At 42.6% G+C, this 19,879-nt stretch overlaps 1 protein-coding gene and 1 non-coding gene across 4 annotated transcripts in view; both read right to left on the minus strand.

Annotated features, from left to right (window-relative positions):
• Positions 1–19,879, minus strand: part of DAB1 (DAB adaptor protein 1) — a 414,727-nt gene that overhangs the window by 142,771 nt on the left and 252,077 nt on the right. For all 3 annotated transcript variants that reach the window (XM_057744820.1, XM_057744802.1, XM_057744811.1), the window contains exon 3: positions 917–1,056. In XM_057744820.1, coding sequence (XP_057600803.1) covers positions 917–1,056 — 140 coding nt within the window. The remainder of the gene's footprint in view (positions 1–916; positions 1,057–19,879) is intronic.
• TRNAG-GCC (transfer RNA glycine (anticodon GCC)) lies at positions 2,059–2,131 on the minus strand. The gene has a single exon. It is a non-coding gene; the product is annotated as a tRNA-Gly (tRNA).

Genomic DNA, 19,879 nt, shown 5'->3' on the forward strand with positions numbered 1-19,879 from the left:
TGTGGCTATGTGTTTACGTCACATCCTCCAGACCAGCATTTATCAGTCATAAAGCTGGAATTTAGAATTCTTCCTATGGGACTCCTTTGTGTATTTATCACTCAGACTTGAACTTGGCAGAAGGGGGCTCATTACTGGACTGTCCTAAAATCTCATAACATTGCTTAATTATTTTTTATAAAAGGATACATTAACCTCTTCCAAGGAGATAATCTGTGAACTCATGATTTTAATGTCTTTTATACCTTTTTCTAGTATGTCTTGTAGTAGATTCATAACTATTAAAATAAAGTTTGCTATGTAACAGCTAAGAAAAATAAAAAGAAAATAATGGATACACAGTTTAGAAAATTAAGAGTTTTTCAAAAGAATGATTCCTACAGCTATACTACAGGGAGTCTTAGTTCTTACATTAAAAAAAAATTACATTGGCCACCAAGTTGTATCCTCAGGGATTAGTATTTGGGGGACATTAATAGAAATTTAAAGAATGAATAAAATCAACTTTATTAATTAACATGTCATCTTTTACCATATTCATCATATGGTAAAATATATAAAATTTATCAAAAAATAAAGTAGAAAATTTATAAAATCTGAGTGAATGTATGATTTGATGATTTCATACTTTTATTTTTGCAGTCATTGCACAGTGAAGATACAACTGAAGAAAATGTGATATGCTCAAAAACTGTCAAATAGGAACTAGCAAAATACCTACACATAGGAGATGCGCAATAAACATTTGCTAAATGATTGACCTCTGCTCCCAATAAATGCAGTGAGTCATCAGCGTACCAAGTAATATACCAGTGTATGAATAAATAAAAATATGTTCACCAGAATGATTGTAATCATTTCTTCCTCTCAGGCATATCAAACCCACATGATTTAAAGTAAAAAGTTTGCGCAGTACCTTGAGTTTCATCATGGAGTCCTGGCATAACTTGTCTCCCCGAGCTGCGGAAACCTCATCAATCCCGATCAGTTTGGCCTTGTATCGGACCCCCTCACCTTTAAACCTCTTTATCAAAGTGGCTTCACTGCGATCCTGACCTAAAAAGACAGCAATACAGGATTCAGATAAGTAGGTGTTCAGGCCCCATTGGTTTTACATATCCGTCTCTCTGAGATTGGTTCTCTGGTTCACCTGCGTGCTATGAAAGTCAAATCATTGGACCATGAACAAAAGAATGGTAAGACTCCTGGATGCAAATTCTGGCTCTATCCTTTTAAATCCTCAGGCAAATTACATAATTCTCTCTGAGACTCCATTTTCTTAGGCAGGGGAAAAAAAGAGTTAAAAATAACCAATCCCAAAGGGGCATTAAGATAAATAAGCATGATGACACGTGTAAAGTACACAATATGGATTCTGATACACACTAGGTTATCAACAAATGAGTATCACCCGCTAAGAGTTCATGTCTGACATTCCTGTTAGAATAGTATTAGCCCTGAGCCTCTTTGGCATTTCCAGCATTTAATATGACTTTGGCCAGGGTCCAAGACCTTCCTTACACCAAATTGCATGGCTGTTTTATAGTGAGACTCCAGAGTAATTGCTTTGTGTCAAGTAACGACTTGGAGACAATTATCAAAAAATGATTTTACAGCATCTCTTCTGCTAACTCATGTGTGTACAGAAATAGGCTTCCACACTCCTTGGTACGATGTGCCCATACCTTGCAACAGGCTTTCTCAATAATTATTAGCATAATATTTTGCTAAGGGACATCAACCAGAAGTTCAAAGACATTGACATAAAATAAGGACAGTAAAGTTATTGTGAACAGAGCATGTGTTTCTTGTGAGATGTTTTATAAACTTTTATCCCCACTCTTCACAACCCCACTCAACCACATGTTTCCCAGATGACAAAGATGAAAGTCACAATTCAAATAGCTTGTCCATATTCACACAGTAAGGAAAAAGAGAATATATGGGAATTCAAATCTCTAACTTCATCAAACTTCCCTCAAAGGTGTCATAGGTTGGGGCATTACTCACGCTTTTTTTTTTTTTTTCCACCACACTGCACGGCATGTGAGATCTTAGTTCCCCAAACAGGGATCAAACCTGTGCCCCCTACATTGGCAGTGTGGAGTCTTAACCACTGGACCACCAGGGAAGTCCCGCTCATGTGGTTCTTAAAGCCTGGAAAGCCGTAGGCTTCCGATACTCATCTCCTGGGACATGATTAACTTCAACTTCTGATACCTCCTCCATCACGCCTTCTTTCATCAGTTGGAAACTTAGAGCTGAAGACATCAGAGATAATTCAGCCCATTTCCCTGGATCTACAAACCCCATTATGTGGTGTTGAGAGTTATTTGGGGACACACTTAAAACAGAAAAAAACAACAGCAATAGCTAACCACTGTACAATGCTTTTCTATTGACAAAACACGGCATGCATTTCATTCATTTATTCATTCATCTCTTACTGGGTATCACCTCTGTGCCAAATGCTATTACTCACTGGCAAAAGATGAATGAGACAAAGTCTATGCCCCCAGAGGCTCAAGTTTTTGATGACTGCAAACAAAAATGTGTAGTGCATTATGCTAGGTGTGTAAGAAGGCACAAGCTTTAGAGACAGAATCCTCATTTCAAATCATGCTCTCTTACTTGTAAGCCAGCTAAACTGTCTGCCAAGCCTCCGTTTCCCTAACTGTTGAATAAAGATTAAGTATCCACTTTCAGAGTTATCATGAATAGTAACTTAAATGAGGTAGTATGTGCAAAGCATGGATTCATATGGTAAATTTTCTATAAATGGTAGTTGTCGCCCCTGCTATTAACTCAGTAAAAGAAGCACATAGGGACCTCCCTGGTGGCTCAGTGGTTAAGAATCCACCTGCCAATGCAGGGGACACAGGTTCGATCCCTTCTCCAGGAAGATTCCACATGCCATGGAGCAACTAAGTCCATGCGCCACAACTATTGAGACTGTGCTCTAGAGCCCATGAGCCACAACTGAGCCCACGAGCCACAACTATTGAGGCTGTGTGTCACAACTACTGAAGTCCACGTGCCTAGAGCCCATGCTCCATAACAAGAGAAACCACTGTAATGAGAGGCCTGTGCACTGCAACAAAGAGTTGCTCCCGCTCGCCACAACTAGAGAAAGCCTGTGCGCAGCACCAAAGACCGAATGCAGTCAATAAATAAATAAATAGATAAATAAATAAATAAATAAATAAATAAATAAATTTATTAAAAAATAGAAGGAGCACATAGAAGATACAATGCTGAGAGCAGGAAAGCACAGAAGAGGGACGTCTGCAGAGTTAGAACTGCACCTTTCGTCCCCAAATCCCACTTGGTATTTTTTCCACCACATCCTTGCTGACTCCTAGTATACTGAAGTCTCTGAATTACATTCCATAAAGCAAATATAACACATGGATAATTAGTCTGAATGTGTAACCAATGGAAAAATTAAGCCTCTGAGATCAGTGAGGGCAGATGTCAGAGACTAAAAGCTAAGAACAAAGAGAATAACATTTGCCATGATATATACCCTATACTGACATCTAACTATGGGCACTACAGGTCACCTCTCCCTGCATTATCATGCAGTATTTGGTAGGAGTGGCCTATGGTTTGATCTCTTTCTTGGGAAGGTTATCTTACTCTATTGCGAATACCATCTTTGCCCCTTCAATTCCTGACACTATTTCAGTCACAAATAACATCCCTTTCACTAGTGGAACTTCCTCCAAAGTTTAATTATAATAGCAATACTAGCTGGTATTTATCATGTTCTATACACAGCACATTATATGCACCAACTTGTTTAGCCCCCAAAATAATCTTAGAGGTAAGGTGCTATTATACTCATGTTTTATAGAGGAGGATCTAAATTGAAGGTTTGAGAGCCCAAGTCACTTGTCCAAACTCACTGAGTGGGACCTGAACGCAGATGTGTCAGATACCAAAGCCCAGGCTCGTGGTTTGCTTGTGTTCTGCATCTCCAAGCTTGTTCTCTTAACCAAGATGAGTAATTGCTTCTCATCTATCCAACTTCCCTATAAAGCCTCACCTTAACTTATACCAAAATGCCTAACCCAAATCTGTTGATATTTAATACACTGGCAGTACTAAAACTCCATTGGAGAGATGGGTTGAAAATGGAACAAAAGTCTCAGAAAGTCATGTCCAAAAAATGTCCATAAGTCAGATACAAAGACAGCCTTAAGAAACATTTGTCAGGGCACAGAGCTCTGCTGAGGAGCGCGCTTCATAAGAGGAGGCAGAGTCAGATGAGGTGAATGAGGGCAGAGATTAATAAGAAAATATTAGGCCATTTAGAGGAAAGTAGAGAGCCCAATTTAGATTAGGACCCAGGGCCAAGCTAATTTGTATGAAGGGCGCTTATGTAGTAGATAATCCAGTTTCTCATTAAATGTTCCCCCATTAAAAGGGTAATTTTTCATGAGCACATCTTGAGCAAGGTCTCAGATATATAAGTTAAGAAATAAATAACAGATATCAGATCCATAAGGCTGTTCCTTCACAGGCACATATGACTTGAGGGTGTTAGGGAGAGGGTCAATCCTCATGCATCCTAAGTTATTTTGCTGACCCTCTGCTTCAGGATGGACAAGAGAAAGGTCATGTATTTAAGGAAAATCATCTATTATCGAGCATTTACAATACCAGTCACTGTGCCAAGAGTTTTACATGCAATCTCTTATTTAATCCTCACACCCGCTCTCTGAGTTAGTCTCTGTCATGAGCCCTGTTTTATAGAAGATGACACCAATGCCCAAAGCCAAGGGCATCGCCTGAATTTTTTTAGATAACAGCTTTATTGAGATTTAATTCCCATACCATTCAACCCATCCTTTTAAAGTATACAATTCAGTGGTTTTAGGACATTCATAGAGTTACACAACCATCACCGCTAGCTAATTTCATAACAATTTCATCAACCCAGAAAGAAATCCTGTACCCATCAGCAGTTATTCCCCACCTTCCCCAAACCCACCAGCCCTAGGCAACCACTAGTCTACTTTCTGTCTCTATGGACTTGCCTGTTCTGGAGGCAAATTACATTTCATATACGTGGGATCATACAATATGTGGTCCTTTGTGACTGACTTCCTTCACTTAGCATCACATTTTCAAGATTATTCCATGTAATAGCATGTATCAGTACTTTGTCTTTTTCTTTCTTTTTTTTTTAGAAATTTTATTGAGATATAATTGACATACAATAAACTGCATATATTTAAAGTGTACAATTTGATTTTTTTTATTAGTAATGTATATATGGCAATCCCAATCTCCCAATTCATCCCACCCCATCCCGCCCCCCCTTTCCCCACATGGTGTCCATATGTTTGTTCTCTACATCTGGGTCTCTGTTTCCGCCTTGCAAACTGGCTGATCTGTACTATTTTTCTAGATTCTGCATATATGTGTTAATATACGATATTTGTTTTTCTCTTTCTGACTTGCTGTCTTTTTCTTTCCGAATAATATTCCATTGTATGGATATACCACAACAGTTGATGGACATTTAGATAGTTTCTATTTCTTTGCTATTAAGAATAATGCTACAATGAACATGTTTGTACCAGTTTTTATATAGCCACATTTTTCAATTTTCTTAGGATTATACCTAGGAGAGAAATTGCTGGGTCATATGGTAACTCTGTTTAATTTTTTGAAGAACTATCGAACAGTTTTTCCAAAATGGCTCTACCAGTTTAGAATCCCACAAGCAAAGTATGAGGGTTCCAGTTTCTCTACCAGCTGTTCTTGCCAACAACTCTTATTGTCTTTTTTCCTAAACTTTAGCCATCCTAGCAGGTGTTCAGTGATATCTCATCATGGTTGTGTTTTGCATTTTCCTCAGGACTAATGATACAGAGCATCTTTTCACGTGCTCATCGCCCATTTGCCTATCTTCTTTGGAGAAATGTATATTCAAACATGACAGCATGAATTTGAATCAGGTCTTAGGCAAAATGTCATCATGCTTTTAACCCTTAGGCTATGGGGTCTCCTGTGACCTGTTATAGCACTTACTACTTCTTACTTTGTGTCACGGCTGCTTGATTAAATGTCTGATAGAGCCTACAGTAAACTGGCAGATAGCTTTCTCCTAAGACAAGTATATCACAAGCACACATACCTAGACTGAGCTTCTCATACCTTGTCCCATTTAATCCTCCAGAGCTACTGGAAGCAGGCACTGCCATTATTCTATGGATGAAGACACCAAAGCCAGAGAGGTAACTAATGTTACTTCAAGTTGAGCTGGGAACAGAGCCTCATCCTGTCCTGTGCCAAGGCCTGAGCTCCTCCACTGGGAGGTGTGAGCTCTGGATTCAGGGGACCTGAGTTCAAGTCCCACCTCTCCTACCTCTCCCCTAACTGTGTTGCCTAAGGTAAGTTTCTTTACATGTATTCCAGCGCATCTTTCTCTGTTCAGTGCAGATAAGAACAGTTGTTCCCACATAGGGTCATTGTGTAGGTCAAAGAAACGACACATAGACAGCATGTAAGAAAGTGATGCACAAACACTAAGAGCTAATCGATGCTGGCTGCTCTTATCTAGGTGCTCATACTTCCAGTTTGTCTGGGACAGCACCTGTTTAGATCTTTTGTTCTGACACTGTTATCACTAGCACCCCTCATTACTGTCAAAAGTTTCCCAGTTTGGATGATGGAGTGTGTTGTCACCTTAATTATATTATCACCATCTGTACACTGTACTGTCTCAGAGTGTTCTTTGTGCAAAGCACCGTGCTAGCTTTGTGGTACCTAGGTAAGTGCAAAGTGTTTTTTCTCCTGGCTGGAAGCCACATTTCAGAAGGAGACACACATAGCTTTACAAAATATGACCAGGACCATGAATGTCATATAGAATTGAGGAAAGGAGACACTGTTTCTGTTTGGTGGAGAGAGCATTAGCAACAGGTGGAGAGGTAAGATGACATTTGAGGGAGGCTGGTGAAAAAGCAAGGATTCAATGGTTAGAGAAGTAAGAAAGAAGCTTTCTAGAGGAACCAAGATTATGCTAATATTCAGAGACAGTGAGTAGTTAGGTTAGACTCAGTGTTTCTCAACCCTAGCTATGTTTTAGAATCATCTTGGCAGAGTGTATAAATACCACTCCACAGATTTGTATTAGATTGATTTGGGGTAAGCCTGAACCAGTCAATGTGCTTGCAAAGTACTGTGTTCAAGCACATGGCTCAAGTGATGCTGACAAAGGCCAGAGGGGTCTCATCATGAAGGGCTTTGGAAGCCAAGCTAAAGCTTTTGGGTGTTGTTGTTTAGGCCGCAGGAGCTATTAATGTTATGGTCTGTTATGAGGATTAGACTAAAACAGCAGTTTAGCAACATTTGGGAAAGTATATACTTATATGTGTGTGTGTATATATATATATACACACACATATATATATATATATAGTGAGCACTATAAGTTCTCAGGTGCTAGAGATATAACAGTGACCAAAATATATAAATATCCTGTACTCATGGAGCTTACATTAGATTATTGAAGTCATTTTCTTTCTTTTTTAAAAAAAAAAAAAGATTTATTGATTTATTGATTTATTTCTGGCTGCATTGGGTCTTTGTTGCTGCGTGCAGGCTTTCTCTAGTTGTGGCAAGCAGGGGCTACTCTTCATTGTGGTGCACGGGCTTCTCAGTGTGGTGGCTTCTCTTGCTGCAGAGCACCGGCTCTAAGCATGCAGGCTTCAGTAGTTGTGGCACACTGGCTTTGTCACTTCGCGGCATGTGGGATCTTCCCGGACTAGGGATTGAACCCATGTCCCCTGCATTGGCAGGCGGATTCTTAACCACTGCACCACCAGGGAAGACCCTGAAGTCATTTTCTAATTCTAGTTTAATGAAGAATCACCTGTTTAAAACACACACACATACACACACACACACCACATATACATAAGAGACCAGATTCCTAAATCCCACCCATTGAGATTGTGAGCCCAGAGGGAGGGACACAGTAGAATGAGTTGATTCCCACACTGGTAACCCTGGAAGTCCACCAGGAAGGGCAAGTGATCGAATAGCAACCTTCTTATGTTGAAAATTCCCTTGGAGGTACTATTTCTCAAAGTGGATTCTCAGAACGAGAATTTCAGAGCAAAGTTTTGACTTGGGGTTGTCAAATTGATAATAACCTTTTAAACATATTACCAGTTCACAAGGGATAAAAATCAGTAATAATAAAAGATATTATGCAGCAAAGATATTTTCATAGAGTTTTCTTAAAAGTCTAAGACTTTCTTTTTTAATGTTTACGAGGGATCTCTCTGAGTGGAAGGAAATACTGTTGTTCAGCTGCATTTGTGGCAGGCTGGGCATGCGTACCTGGGAGACAGGGAGGGCCTGAGGGGCACCACCTTGTTGGTGCTTTCCTACTCACATCAGAGAAAAGGAGCCTGAGCTGAATGGTTTAAGCTTTCTGTCCTACGCCCCTGCTTTACCAGGATCCATAAACAAACAACAGCGATGAACAGCCACTAGTAAGGGATGCTTTGTCAGGACCCTGAATCCAAAACTCTCCAAGTAATCTGAGAATTGAGTTTTCACTATACCACCACCGATTAGAATTCTGAAGTAGGAAGACACAGGGTTTATGCCTGGAAACCACACCCCATGGAAGAAAAGCAGTAACTGTCTGGAAAGTAAAGAGGCCTGGATTCAGATGTGGTCTCTGTTCCCATACCTTCACCGATGTGATTGTGTGTAAGTCATCTATCCTCTTGGGGGCTCAGTCTCCCCATGTACTGGTGAGCATTCATAGAGAGAAAATGGTCTCCAGAGCATCTCTGAGAGCTAACCATCTATGATGACATTTAGAACTAATATTTGGAGACTTTAACCATGGCCAGAACTGTATGCTGCGCTTTGTAGAGCTCAGTTTACTGTTAAGGCAATCATATGTGGGTGCTATCCACGTGTTTTAGATCCATAGCCACAAATTCAGAGAGGTCATGTTGCTTAAATTGACTCACCAAGGTAAGTGCTAGAGCCAGGATTTAAACCCAGGTCTGCCTAAGTCCATAGAAGCAGGGTCTCTGGGGCTTTTTTTTTTTTTTAAATAACATCTCTATCAGTAAAAGATTTTTGAGCATACAGCTCTAAAACTGGTATATTTCTGTATAACTAAAATTAGCCTCCTTAACATATCCTACAAGGCCCCCACAAATCTGGTCCCTGTTAGACACATCAACCTCATTTTGGACCACCCTCTCTTTTACTTTTCATGTTCCCGGCCACAGTGGCCTTCATTCAGATCTTCCAACAAGCCATGCTCTGAGCAAAGGCACGCTGTGCTCTGCAGTTTTGCACCCGCTCTTCTTTGGGCCTTGAGGCCACCCTCCATCCCCATGCTCCCTTAACCCTCCCCTTGAACACCTGAGGTCTCAGCACAAAGCCATTTGTCCAGGTTCCTCTATCCCAGAGATCTACCTGGAAGTCACCTGAGATGTGTCCATGGTACTCTCTTGATAATCCCCTGCCTTCTTGCAACAAATTAATCTCGTTTGTAATAATCTGTTTAAATTCCTCCTTCTCATTCCTCTGTAAGCTCCATACTGTGTTGGATTCGTTAGCCAAGGTACCCCCGGAGCCTGGCATTTGCCTAACAAATAGACACATTTTCACTCAATTTGCTCACAGCATCTATCACAGCACTGGGGCACCTCATTGACTTTGTCTTCATGCCTGTCTCCTTCTCTACATATTAACTTCCTGAGGGTGGGGGCTGGGATCAATTCATCTGTGTTCTCTGAACCTAGCATGGTGCCTGGCAGAGAGTGGACCCACAGTTCCCGGCTCCCTTGAATAATTGAATATGTGAATGCATTTATTTATTTATTCAAAAGAGGCTAGTGGACTCCCAGAGTCTGGATCACTCTGGGGAAGTGTACAGGGTCACTACAAAGCCCTTCCGTACAGATTTTATCTGTCATTCCATGAGTGTGATTCACTAAGTCTTCAAGGAACAAAAGTCCTAATGGGATAAAGTAAATGTCACACCTGCAGTTAGTTCACTGTTACCTTCACTTCACGCCATTAGGGGAAGAGCGTTATTCAGCCTCATCACAACCTGCTCACCTCATAACCTGGGAAATGACTCTCTGAATTTAAATGGAGACAGTCCCCAGGGCACCGAGTAAACTCCCCGTTTTGAAGAGGACTCAAGAATGCTGTCAGGAAGAACGTCCATGTCCCTGTCTTGGAGCAGAAGGCACTGTCAGCATGGAGGTCCCATGCTGGGAGTGACCTTGCAGAGACTTCAACAAAAACAATCCCCTCTGTCAGAAATCAGGAGCCCAAAAAAGCAGACAATTAGAATTTTTCATGACACTGAGGCAGAGAGCCCACAGAATCCACTGCAGTCATAATCGGTCGCCCACTCCTGGCTGTTCACTAAAGACGGCTAATGGCCAAATAAAAGAGATTTCACACCCTAGATTGTTCTCTACCTCCCCCACTCATCCTAGATTATAATGAGCATGGCCACAGAAACCCACACAAGAGCCCAGATTGTTTTTATCTAATGTGGGCAGCCTGGCTGTGAATTCTTTTAATTCTTTTAACTTTTGACAGTTACAGTACTTCCTTGTCTAGTAGAAGTCAACATCAACATATTTCTTGTATTAGGTTGAGTACTCACGTCTCTTTCTTAGATACTTAAACATCTAAGGAGGTATCTTAGCTGAGGCTGCTGTAACAAAATACCACACACTGGGTGGCTTAAATGACATATTTTTTCACAGTTCTGGAGGCTGTGAAGTCCAAGATCAAGGTGCTGGCAGATTTGGTTCTGGGTAAGATCCCTCTTTCTGGCTTGCAGATGGCTCTCTTGCTGTATTCTCACTTAGTGGAGAAAAGAGCAAGGGAGAGAGTGCTGATTTTTCTTCTTCTGCTTATAAGGGCACTAATCCCACCAAGGTGGCCCCACCCTCCTGACCTCACCTAAACCTAATTACCTCCCAAAGGCCCCACTTCCAATACCATCACATTGGAGGTTAGAGCTCAATACATGAATTTTAGAGGGTGTGGGGGGAGAAGACACAAACATTCAGTCTGTAACAGGGAGGCTAGAATGAGGAAGGAGGAAGGAAAAACTGGATGCTCTCTGAAAACAGGGGGGTCTGTGCCATTTCCCCACATACTGTCTCATTGAAAAATCAGAACAACCTCGAAGGCAAAGACTGCATCCCATTCAGAGGAAGAGGGGACAGAAGTGCAGGGAAGTGAGGTCAATGGTACAAGGTCATGCTGCTAGTGACGGGCGTGGTTGCCTAGCTCTGGAGTCAGAAGGCATTACAGTAGCTCTGTGACTAGCTGTGTGTGTGTGTGGTTTTGGGAAAGTTGTTTACCTTTTGACTGGTAGATTCTCCATCTGTACAACCCTCTAGTTATTTGCACTCCTCTCTAGGACAGTTAGAAGAACTATATGAGACAATAAACATTTTGCTCTTCGCACACTCCCTGGCACATGGTAGTCTTTCAATAAATATTTAGTGCCTTCCTCCTCCCCAAATAATATATTTCACATTAAGCACCAGTGGCCCAAAGCTAACCATAGCAACGTCACACTGCATTAGAAGTAATGGTCCCAGCTGTTTGGTAATTTTTTTTTTGGTTGCCTGGGAATAAGGGTGCAATTAGGAACAGGATGTTCCTTCCTGAAGGCTATAGGGAGATCACCTTATGAATTATTAACACGGTACCCAAACTGAGACATCCTCCCTCCTTCTGCATATCTCTCGGAATTACTAGGCCATCCATCTTGATGATAAGAAAATTTCAAAGAGGTTTCCCCCCACCTCCCTGCCCCCCGCCCCCGAGCCTAGCCAACATCATTCTATCTATTGCTGAGAGAGCTCTATTGTCTGTTAGGCTGTCCGATTTAAGAACAGATGTGGGGGGAATTTCAGGGCCCAGGAGCAGAGATAACATTTTACTTAGAATTCTATCTTGCTGTTATCCAGGTGTTGATTTGCAATGGACAAAAAATTTGTATGCTGACTATGTAGGGGGGGAATGCTGACTTTGGTGTAATTAACTAGCTGGATACTGAGCAGAATAAGGGGAACAACACACTTAGGGGGCTGTTAAAAGGCACTTTTATGAACATGGTTGCTGTCATCATTGTTCAAAGGTAAATTGATTAAAAAGCTAAATTAATATTCAACCTATGAGTCATACACACATTTTCTTTTAAAGTGCTTCTCTCTGGTACTTCTGGAAAGAACTCTGTATAAAAGGTATCTGGAGTCCATGGGCACCTTTCTACAGAAAACCAAGTACTAAGATTCCAGAGAGTCTAATGTGATGGCCTGGCAATCTGCATTTTTAAAGTCTGGCCAATGATTCCGAGGCAGAGTCAGACTAGGAACCACAGAAATACAAGGCAGGATCCTTTGGTGACCCCATATGTGACCCAGTTCTTACGCTCTGGCCCTTCTTCCATTTTCCTGACAAGGTCTACTAGTATTTATTTGGTTTTTCTTTTCTGCCAGGCGTTATTTAATTTTAAAAATCTATTATAAAAATTGTATGACATCATTAATAGGCTCAGTAACAGAAGAAAACAATCATTGGCCACATCATGACACTGCAACAGATCCTGAGACCAACAATTTCCTAGCACTGTCCTTTCAAACACTGTTTTCAGGTTTCTGTGAAGAGAAACTGAAGAGGCTATCATGCTGAATAAGTGTGGGGTATGTTTCCTACTCCATGTGATAACTCCTGGTGCAGAAGAGCTGCTGAGGCAGGAAGACTCTAGGCCTGGGAATCCCTCTCGCTGGACTGTAAGCTCCTGGGGGGCTGACATTGTCTTCTGCCATCCTCTCTGTGCATCCCAAACAACTAGGACAGTGCCTGGCATTCAGTGGGTACTCAATAAATATCTGCTGAATAAAGAAATATACTTAGTAAGGGAAATTGCTCTCACTTTCCTTACCCAGTGTTTCCAACACCCTCCCCCAAATACACAGACATAGTGTTTTAAAAATTCGGAAGTCAAGTTTAAGTTTTCATCATGGTGTCCCAAAGTTGCAGGTGCTATTAATAAGGTTAGTGGCACCGTAACCCCTAGCAATGGTTTTCAAACAGAAGTCAGGTATAAGAGAAAAATAGGGGACTTCCCTGGTGGTGCAGTGGTTAAGAATCCTCCTGCCAGTGCAGGGGATGTGGGTTCGATCAGTCCCACATTCCACGGAGCACCTAAGCTCGTGCACCACAACTACTGAGCCTGTGCTCTAGAGCCCACAAATGACAACTAGTGAGCCCTCGTGCCGCAACCACTGAAGCCCGCGCACAGCAACAAAGACCCAACACAGCCATATATACATACATACATACATAAAATAAAATAAAATAGCAAAATAGCCAATCGTATGAGGAAGAAGGGAGAAAGCTTCCAGTTTTAAGATTATAAAGACGTCTATAATCCTCCATTGCTGAGTCTTTCTGAAGGCCTCCATGAAGGCCTAGGAGCTTGGTGTAGCTACTAACTTGGGCCTGTCAAGGACTCACCAGCCTGGCTTCTAAGCTTCAGCTTTCTCTGTTCACATTTGCTCACCAAGAGCCTGAGCATGGCGCACACCATTCGCCTTCTCAGGTCTCTGTATGGCTGGGCTGGTGTCTTTTTCCCAGTGGCCAAAGGGCAGAGAAGGTAAAACCAGTATGCGTTGCCACCGCATGTAAGGGAATGCACCAGGTGTGGAGGATTTTATCTCATGTAGAGGCCACAGTGCAAGGCACAGAAGGGGCTTTAAACAATATGTATGTCCCCTTTCATTGTCCTCTTACTCCTCACAACAACCTAGCATGACGTATTATTAGTCCCTTCTTACAGATGAGAAAATTGAGGCTCCAAGAGGTAAAGACTGGCCCAAGACCACACAGCTCAGAGAAGGCAGAGCCAGGAGTGCTGAAAAATTAATGGAGTTAATCCAAAGAAGTTTTAAAGCAAACACGTAGATGCAGGGAACACAGTAGTGGCTCCCAGAGGGGAAGAGGCTGGAGGGAGGGCAAAATGGGTGAAGGGAATCGAGATTTGGTGATGGATGGAAAGTTTTGGTTGTGAGCACATTGAAGAGTATATGGAAGTAGAACTATAAGACTGGACACATGAAAGTTATATAATGTTATAAATCAGTTACCTCAATTTAAAAAAACTAAAAAAAAACTAACAAATAAACAGAAGCAAAAAAAGAAGACAAAACAGAACAAAAGTTTTATGGAAGAGAATGCGAAACTTGAGACTGGGTAGGAAATAGGATTGCAGAAGGCAGGGGAAGGACAGGTCTGAATTCACAGTCATTGAATTTATTTTTGTCTCTGTCATTTGCAACAGAGAGTGTCCTATTATGGTTGTGGTGCTGCAGGGATGAAGGCAAGGCAGGATGATGCATATGAGGGTGGGAGAGGGGCAGGATGATGAAGGGGAAAGAACACAGTCCAGAAGAGACCTGGGTCCTTAGCTCTTTGTCATTCAGAGCCTCCTGGCCTAGAACAAGTCACTTCATCTCTCCACAAATGACAATAGTAATGTCCCTCCTGCAGGATTACGGTAAAAACTCTATGCAGTCATGTGTGTGAAGCATCCAACAAAGCAGTGCAGCTCCTGGCAGGTATCATATGTTGACAATATTTTCACTTCCTTTTCTGTTAACTGCAGGCTACATGTGGTGTGTCTCCCAGACCCAGTTTCCGGTCTGAATACTCATCCCCCAGCTGTCATGCTGACCCAGGAAGGCTCTTGGGTGAGCTGCTCTCAGGGAACGGTCCTCCACCAACGCGTCACCTCATCCAAGGCCATGTTCCCCTCACCTCACTTCCCATCCCCCCTGAAGCTTGCATCCAGTCTATAAGTGGCTGATTAGATGGGGCTGAGTATAAAGGTCCAAGCCCCAAGCCTCAATTGGGAACAAAGCTGAAGGCAACTCAAGAGCTCCCTGTGGAACACTGAGATGAGCTGAGGCCTTTGTCGCAGCTGCATCACAGTTCAACTCCTTGCTCTGCCCAGTCCTGCTACCCACACTCCCGATCGGCACTTCCCCAATAAGCTTCCTAGAGCAAACCTCCATCTCCACCACTGGTTTCCTGGGAACCTGATGGAAGACAGTACAAAGACAGTGCATTTGAGGAAGAGAGTTCTGATAGATGATAGAGAGGGGGGTCTTGATGTGGAGCAGAAGCCAGCAAGCGCCTACGATAATCCAAGAGTGACAAGAAGAGGGCTCGGCGGGCAGCACCAAGTGCCCCAATAATGTAACCTGCTTCGATGTTCCACGAGGCTGAGCCTAAGTGAGGAGGCAAATCCAGAGCTAACGCTCTCTCACCAAATGCAACTCAAAGGCCCCTGGCAAAGCTGTCGCTGGCAACTGAGTCTGTAAGAGTAAGCAGGGTGATCACCCACCCAAGGGCATCCTTGCCACCACCAGCACTGGGAGGTGCAGGGGGGTTTGCTTTTCTAAAGTTCACAACTTGTCTCCCTTTGGCAAATGCACATGATAGCCGATACGAAGCATCTACAAAGCCCTGGGAGCTGAAGACAAGCGAAGATGATCTTGTTTTCCAATGAAAAACAACAGATACATTTTTAAACTTTTTCTATTTCCATTCTTTAAAACAACTGTCCTTTTTTTCTTTCCAATTACAAAGAGAAACATGCCCAAATCTTAAAGTCTGGAAAACACAGGAGAGAAAAAAAAGGGAAAGTTATCCAGAATCCCTTCCAGGGATATCTGTGGTTGCATTTGAGTATATGTCCTTTCAAACTTTTTCCTAAGTGTACACACACAAACGCACATTTCTCAAAAACGTTTTCATACTGTACTTCTGTAGCCTTTTTCTTCCATTTGGCAGGGCAGTATATCTTTTCTTCCATATTGATATTTCTTGTAATATGATTCTGACATTATATAGATGTAACGTCATTTATCTAACCAACCCCCTATCATTGGACAGTTAAGATCTTTCCAATTAAAACAGTGCAAAGAGATACAATACTGAGCACTTCTCCTGAAGAAGGAGGAAGATGGATTTTCCCTGTGAGAATGCCTCCATGGAGTCTGTCCACATGTATCAGAGTTGACACTTCATTATTCCCCCGCCCTTCTTCCGCTCCAGAGGAGTGTGGGCTCCAAACGGACACGTGTGAAAACAAATGCAAAATTGACCTCTCCCGATGTTTTTCATTGGGAGAAACCATGAAGGTGAAGGTAGGAAGTCTGCACGATTGCGATTACATATGAATTCCTGTATGCCCTGGACACGTTGCCCATGGAAAACTGGACGGCTGAGAGCAGAGAGAGAAGCCGGAGGGTGGGATTTAGTCAGTGAGCTGAGGTCACAGCACAGCGCAGAACAGTCAAACCCCCAGTTTGAAGGTCTCACCCCACACATGAGAATACTCGGCATTTGAAAGTCTGCTCTTGGACTCAGACAGAGGTTAATTAAACCACAAATGAACAAGGGTTTCTATTTTCATATGCAGCCTGCAATTGGCCGAGAACTTTCTTCTGCAGCAGCTACAACTTTCACGGGGTCATCTTCATTAGGAAAAAAAACCCAAGAGGGTTTAATTGGGTCTCTCTGCTGCCAACTTGCTTGCAGACTATTTTTTAAGGGAGATTATTTTGGTCCTGGAAGATTCTGGTGGGAGCAAGACCCACGCTTTATCTTCCATCTGCCTTCTAAACAAGAGGGCTGTGTATGCTATCGACTGATTAAATGATTTCTTTAGAGTACAAAGAAGTATTTGTGATGAAGACAACAGAGAGGGCAAATCAATTATTTACCGAGGAGGCTGTGATATAAATTACATTTGATTAAACTCAGAGATAAATCACAGTGATGGAGGGTTTAAGTGGAATGTGCTGGAACAGACAGTGACTAAGTGCCCCCCGACATTGCCGGTAATGAATGCAAGGGCACAGGCCCAGCCCCGACGCCCCTGGATTTCTAACACAGGCAGCCTGATTTCATTCATTCATGCCACAAACATGTGTTGAATGCCTACTACATAGCACTGGCCCAGGTCCCAGGGAACAGTCATGGACAAGAGAGAGAAAACCCCTGCTCTCCTAGAGCTTCTGATCTGAAGGGGAATGGAAGAGAATAAGCTGGTAAATAAATAATGAACGACATTTTTCCAGAGAGTGATAAGTGTTATGAAGATGATAAAACAGTTCGATGAAATGAAGAGTGACTGGGGCAGGGTGGGGAACAATTAATTTCAACAGGCTGGTCCAGGAAGGCGTTTCTGGAGAAATGACATTTGAAAGGAGATGTGAACGATGAGAAAAGGGCAGTCATGCCAGGAGGGAATGTGTTCGGCATGTTTACAAAACAGAAAGAAGCTACTGTGATGGGAGCAGAACCAAGGGAGTGGGAGTGGGAGCGGCAGAAAAGAGAGAGGCAGGGCTCCTTCATGTGTCACTTTAGAAGGTCAGGTAAGGTGTGTGGATTTGGTTCTAAGTCCAGCAAAAAGCCATGGCGGGTGGGGGAGGCATTATGCAAATACATGATCGCATTTTGTAATGATTTCTCCAATCGCTCTTTGGCAAAAGTGGGTAAGTCGAAGCAGGAGCTATTCTAGGGATCCAGGTGAGCAATGAGACAAGGAAGGTGGATTAAGACAGAGAAATGGGCAGAATTGAAACAGACACCACAGGAAAAGCAGACAGGGCTCATTCATAGGTTGTCTGCGGGAGAGACAGGAAAAAGGAGGAGTCAAGCGTGACACCTGAACCTGGCTTAGGGACAAGAGTGGAAGGCAGGGTCCCTTCCGGAGACAAAGCCATCCCAATCAGTGATGGAGACAAAGCGAAAGGAACCCCGTGACTTAATGTTCCCTTCAAGGCCTTTCAAATTCCAGCTGTGTGGAGCCTTGTGTAGGATTCAGGAGCAGTCAGATATGACCTGTAAATGCCTGTTCTGCCAAGAGGGCCCCAGGCCCCACTAAGTCATGGTAAGTTCCTTATTTACACTATGGAATAGACAAGACCTACCTGGAAATTTGGGAATGAAACCTGGATGTGGGCAGAGGTGCTCCATAAATATGAGTTCTTTTCCCTCCAGTTTAAATGTAGCCTGAGAGTTCAGACTGAACTGTGTCAATACTGAAAAACCAGGGCTTCTTCTGAGCATGACATCAACATATAAAAACACATTTTTTTTTCTTTTTTACTGCTTATATCTCACTGACTATGTGAGAGTTGGGACCTGGCCTCATTCATCAAGACTAGACAACTTTTAAGATATCTGTCCAATCTCAGTGATTGAACCCCCAGCTGACCGCCCTCTTCCATGCAGCAGTATCAACACAGTGGCTGTGTTTATACAACATGACCCGACCCTCTGGCCCCTCTTGATTGAACTAGATGGTGACACCTGAGCCAAGCTGTGTTGATCAGAGCCCCATCCTTGGGAACTGAGAATTTAAGAAGAGAAAGGAGTCAATCTTTCCTTGTGACTAGATGATAGAATTCTGGGTGGCCAACTTTTCCTGCTGTTGGCCTGAGTAAGAGAAAGGCAATCTTATAAAAAGTCATTGGGGGGCTTCCTAGGTGGTGCAGTGGTTAAGAATATGCCTGCCAATGCAGGGGACACGGGTTCGATACCTGCTCCAAGAAGATCCCACATGCCGCGGAGCAACTAAGCCTGTGAGCCACAACTATTGAGCCTGCGCTTTAGAGCCCATGAGCCACAACTATTGAGCCCATGTGCTGCAACTACTGAAGCCCACACACCTAGAGCCTGTGCACTGCAACAAGAGAAGCCACGGCAATGAGGAACCCGCACACCACAACGAAGAGTAGCCCCCATTCAGGGCAACTAAAAAGAAAGCCCGCACACAGCAAAAAAGACCCAACACAGCCAATTAAATAAAAAAAAAAAAAGAAGTCATGGGAAAAGATGTTCTGAAAGAAGTGACCACAGAGAGCAATTATTGTTGGGGTCCTTACTGATTGAAAATTCCTGGTTCATCTTTCCAGAGGCTCAGCTCACACATGCCCTTCCTTATGTCTGTGAGACGACTCTCAGTCCCTATGATGTGTCCCTCTGTTAAATTTAAGTCCATTCAAGTTGATTTCATTACCTGCAACTACAAAGCTTTCATTAATAATGCATATGAATTTCTGTATAACTGACCCCTGGCCCACCTCTGTGTGGCCAGGAGACAGTCACTAAATGCTTGCCGAAGAGAAGGGATGTAGATGGCGGTACCCAGGTCACTGCCCCAGGGAATCTGCTTTATCCCTGATTCTCTCTGCCTAGCTTCATACCTGCTAATAAAGCCATGAAAGAGAAAGAATTTGGATTCTGATGATCTTTCCTCTGCTGTCATCACCAAGATCTCAGACCTTAAATTGTTTAATTTTGCAGTTTATCTCCCTGGAGATTAACTGAAGTATCAGAGCCAATTATCTCCTAAGCAACTTCTTTTTGTCTCCTTTCTGCCAACAAGGAAAAATAGACAAGTCTTTTTGATTGGATAACAAAAGCATGAATGCCTACACAGCCTTGATGATTTCAACAAAGCACCTCCCTTCCAAAGAGCTCAATGTGGTTGCAAGCACAATATTAATGCTTCTTAAACCACTGCAGTAAAGTGCCAGGGAGAAAATGTGACAAATGTTGATAATCAGCAATAGCAGGATATAACAGATCAATGGAAAAGTGAAATAAGTATTAAATCCCTTTTAGTTTAATTCAGCCAACATCTTGTGAGCATCTCTTTGTAACAGCCATCATGCCTGGGGCTGGAGCTGCCATGTAATAAACACCTACTATGTTGCAGGTACAGTGATAGACATTTTCACATATATTACTTTTCATTTAGCTCATACAA

The sequence above is a fragment of the Hippopotamus amphibius genome, chromosome 1, assembly GCF_030028045.1.
Source record: "Hippopotamus amphibius kiboko isolate mHipAmp2 chromosome 1, mHipAmp2.hap2, whole genome shotgun sequence".
Lineage (NCBI taxonomy): Eukaryota > Metazoa > Chordata > Mammalia > Artiodactyla > Hippopotamidae > Hippopotamus > Hippopotamus amphibius.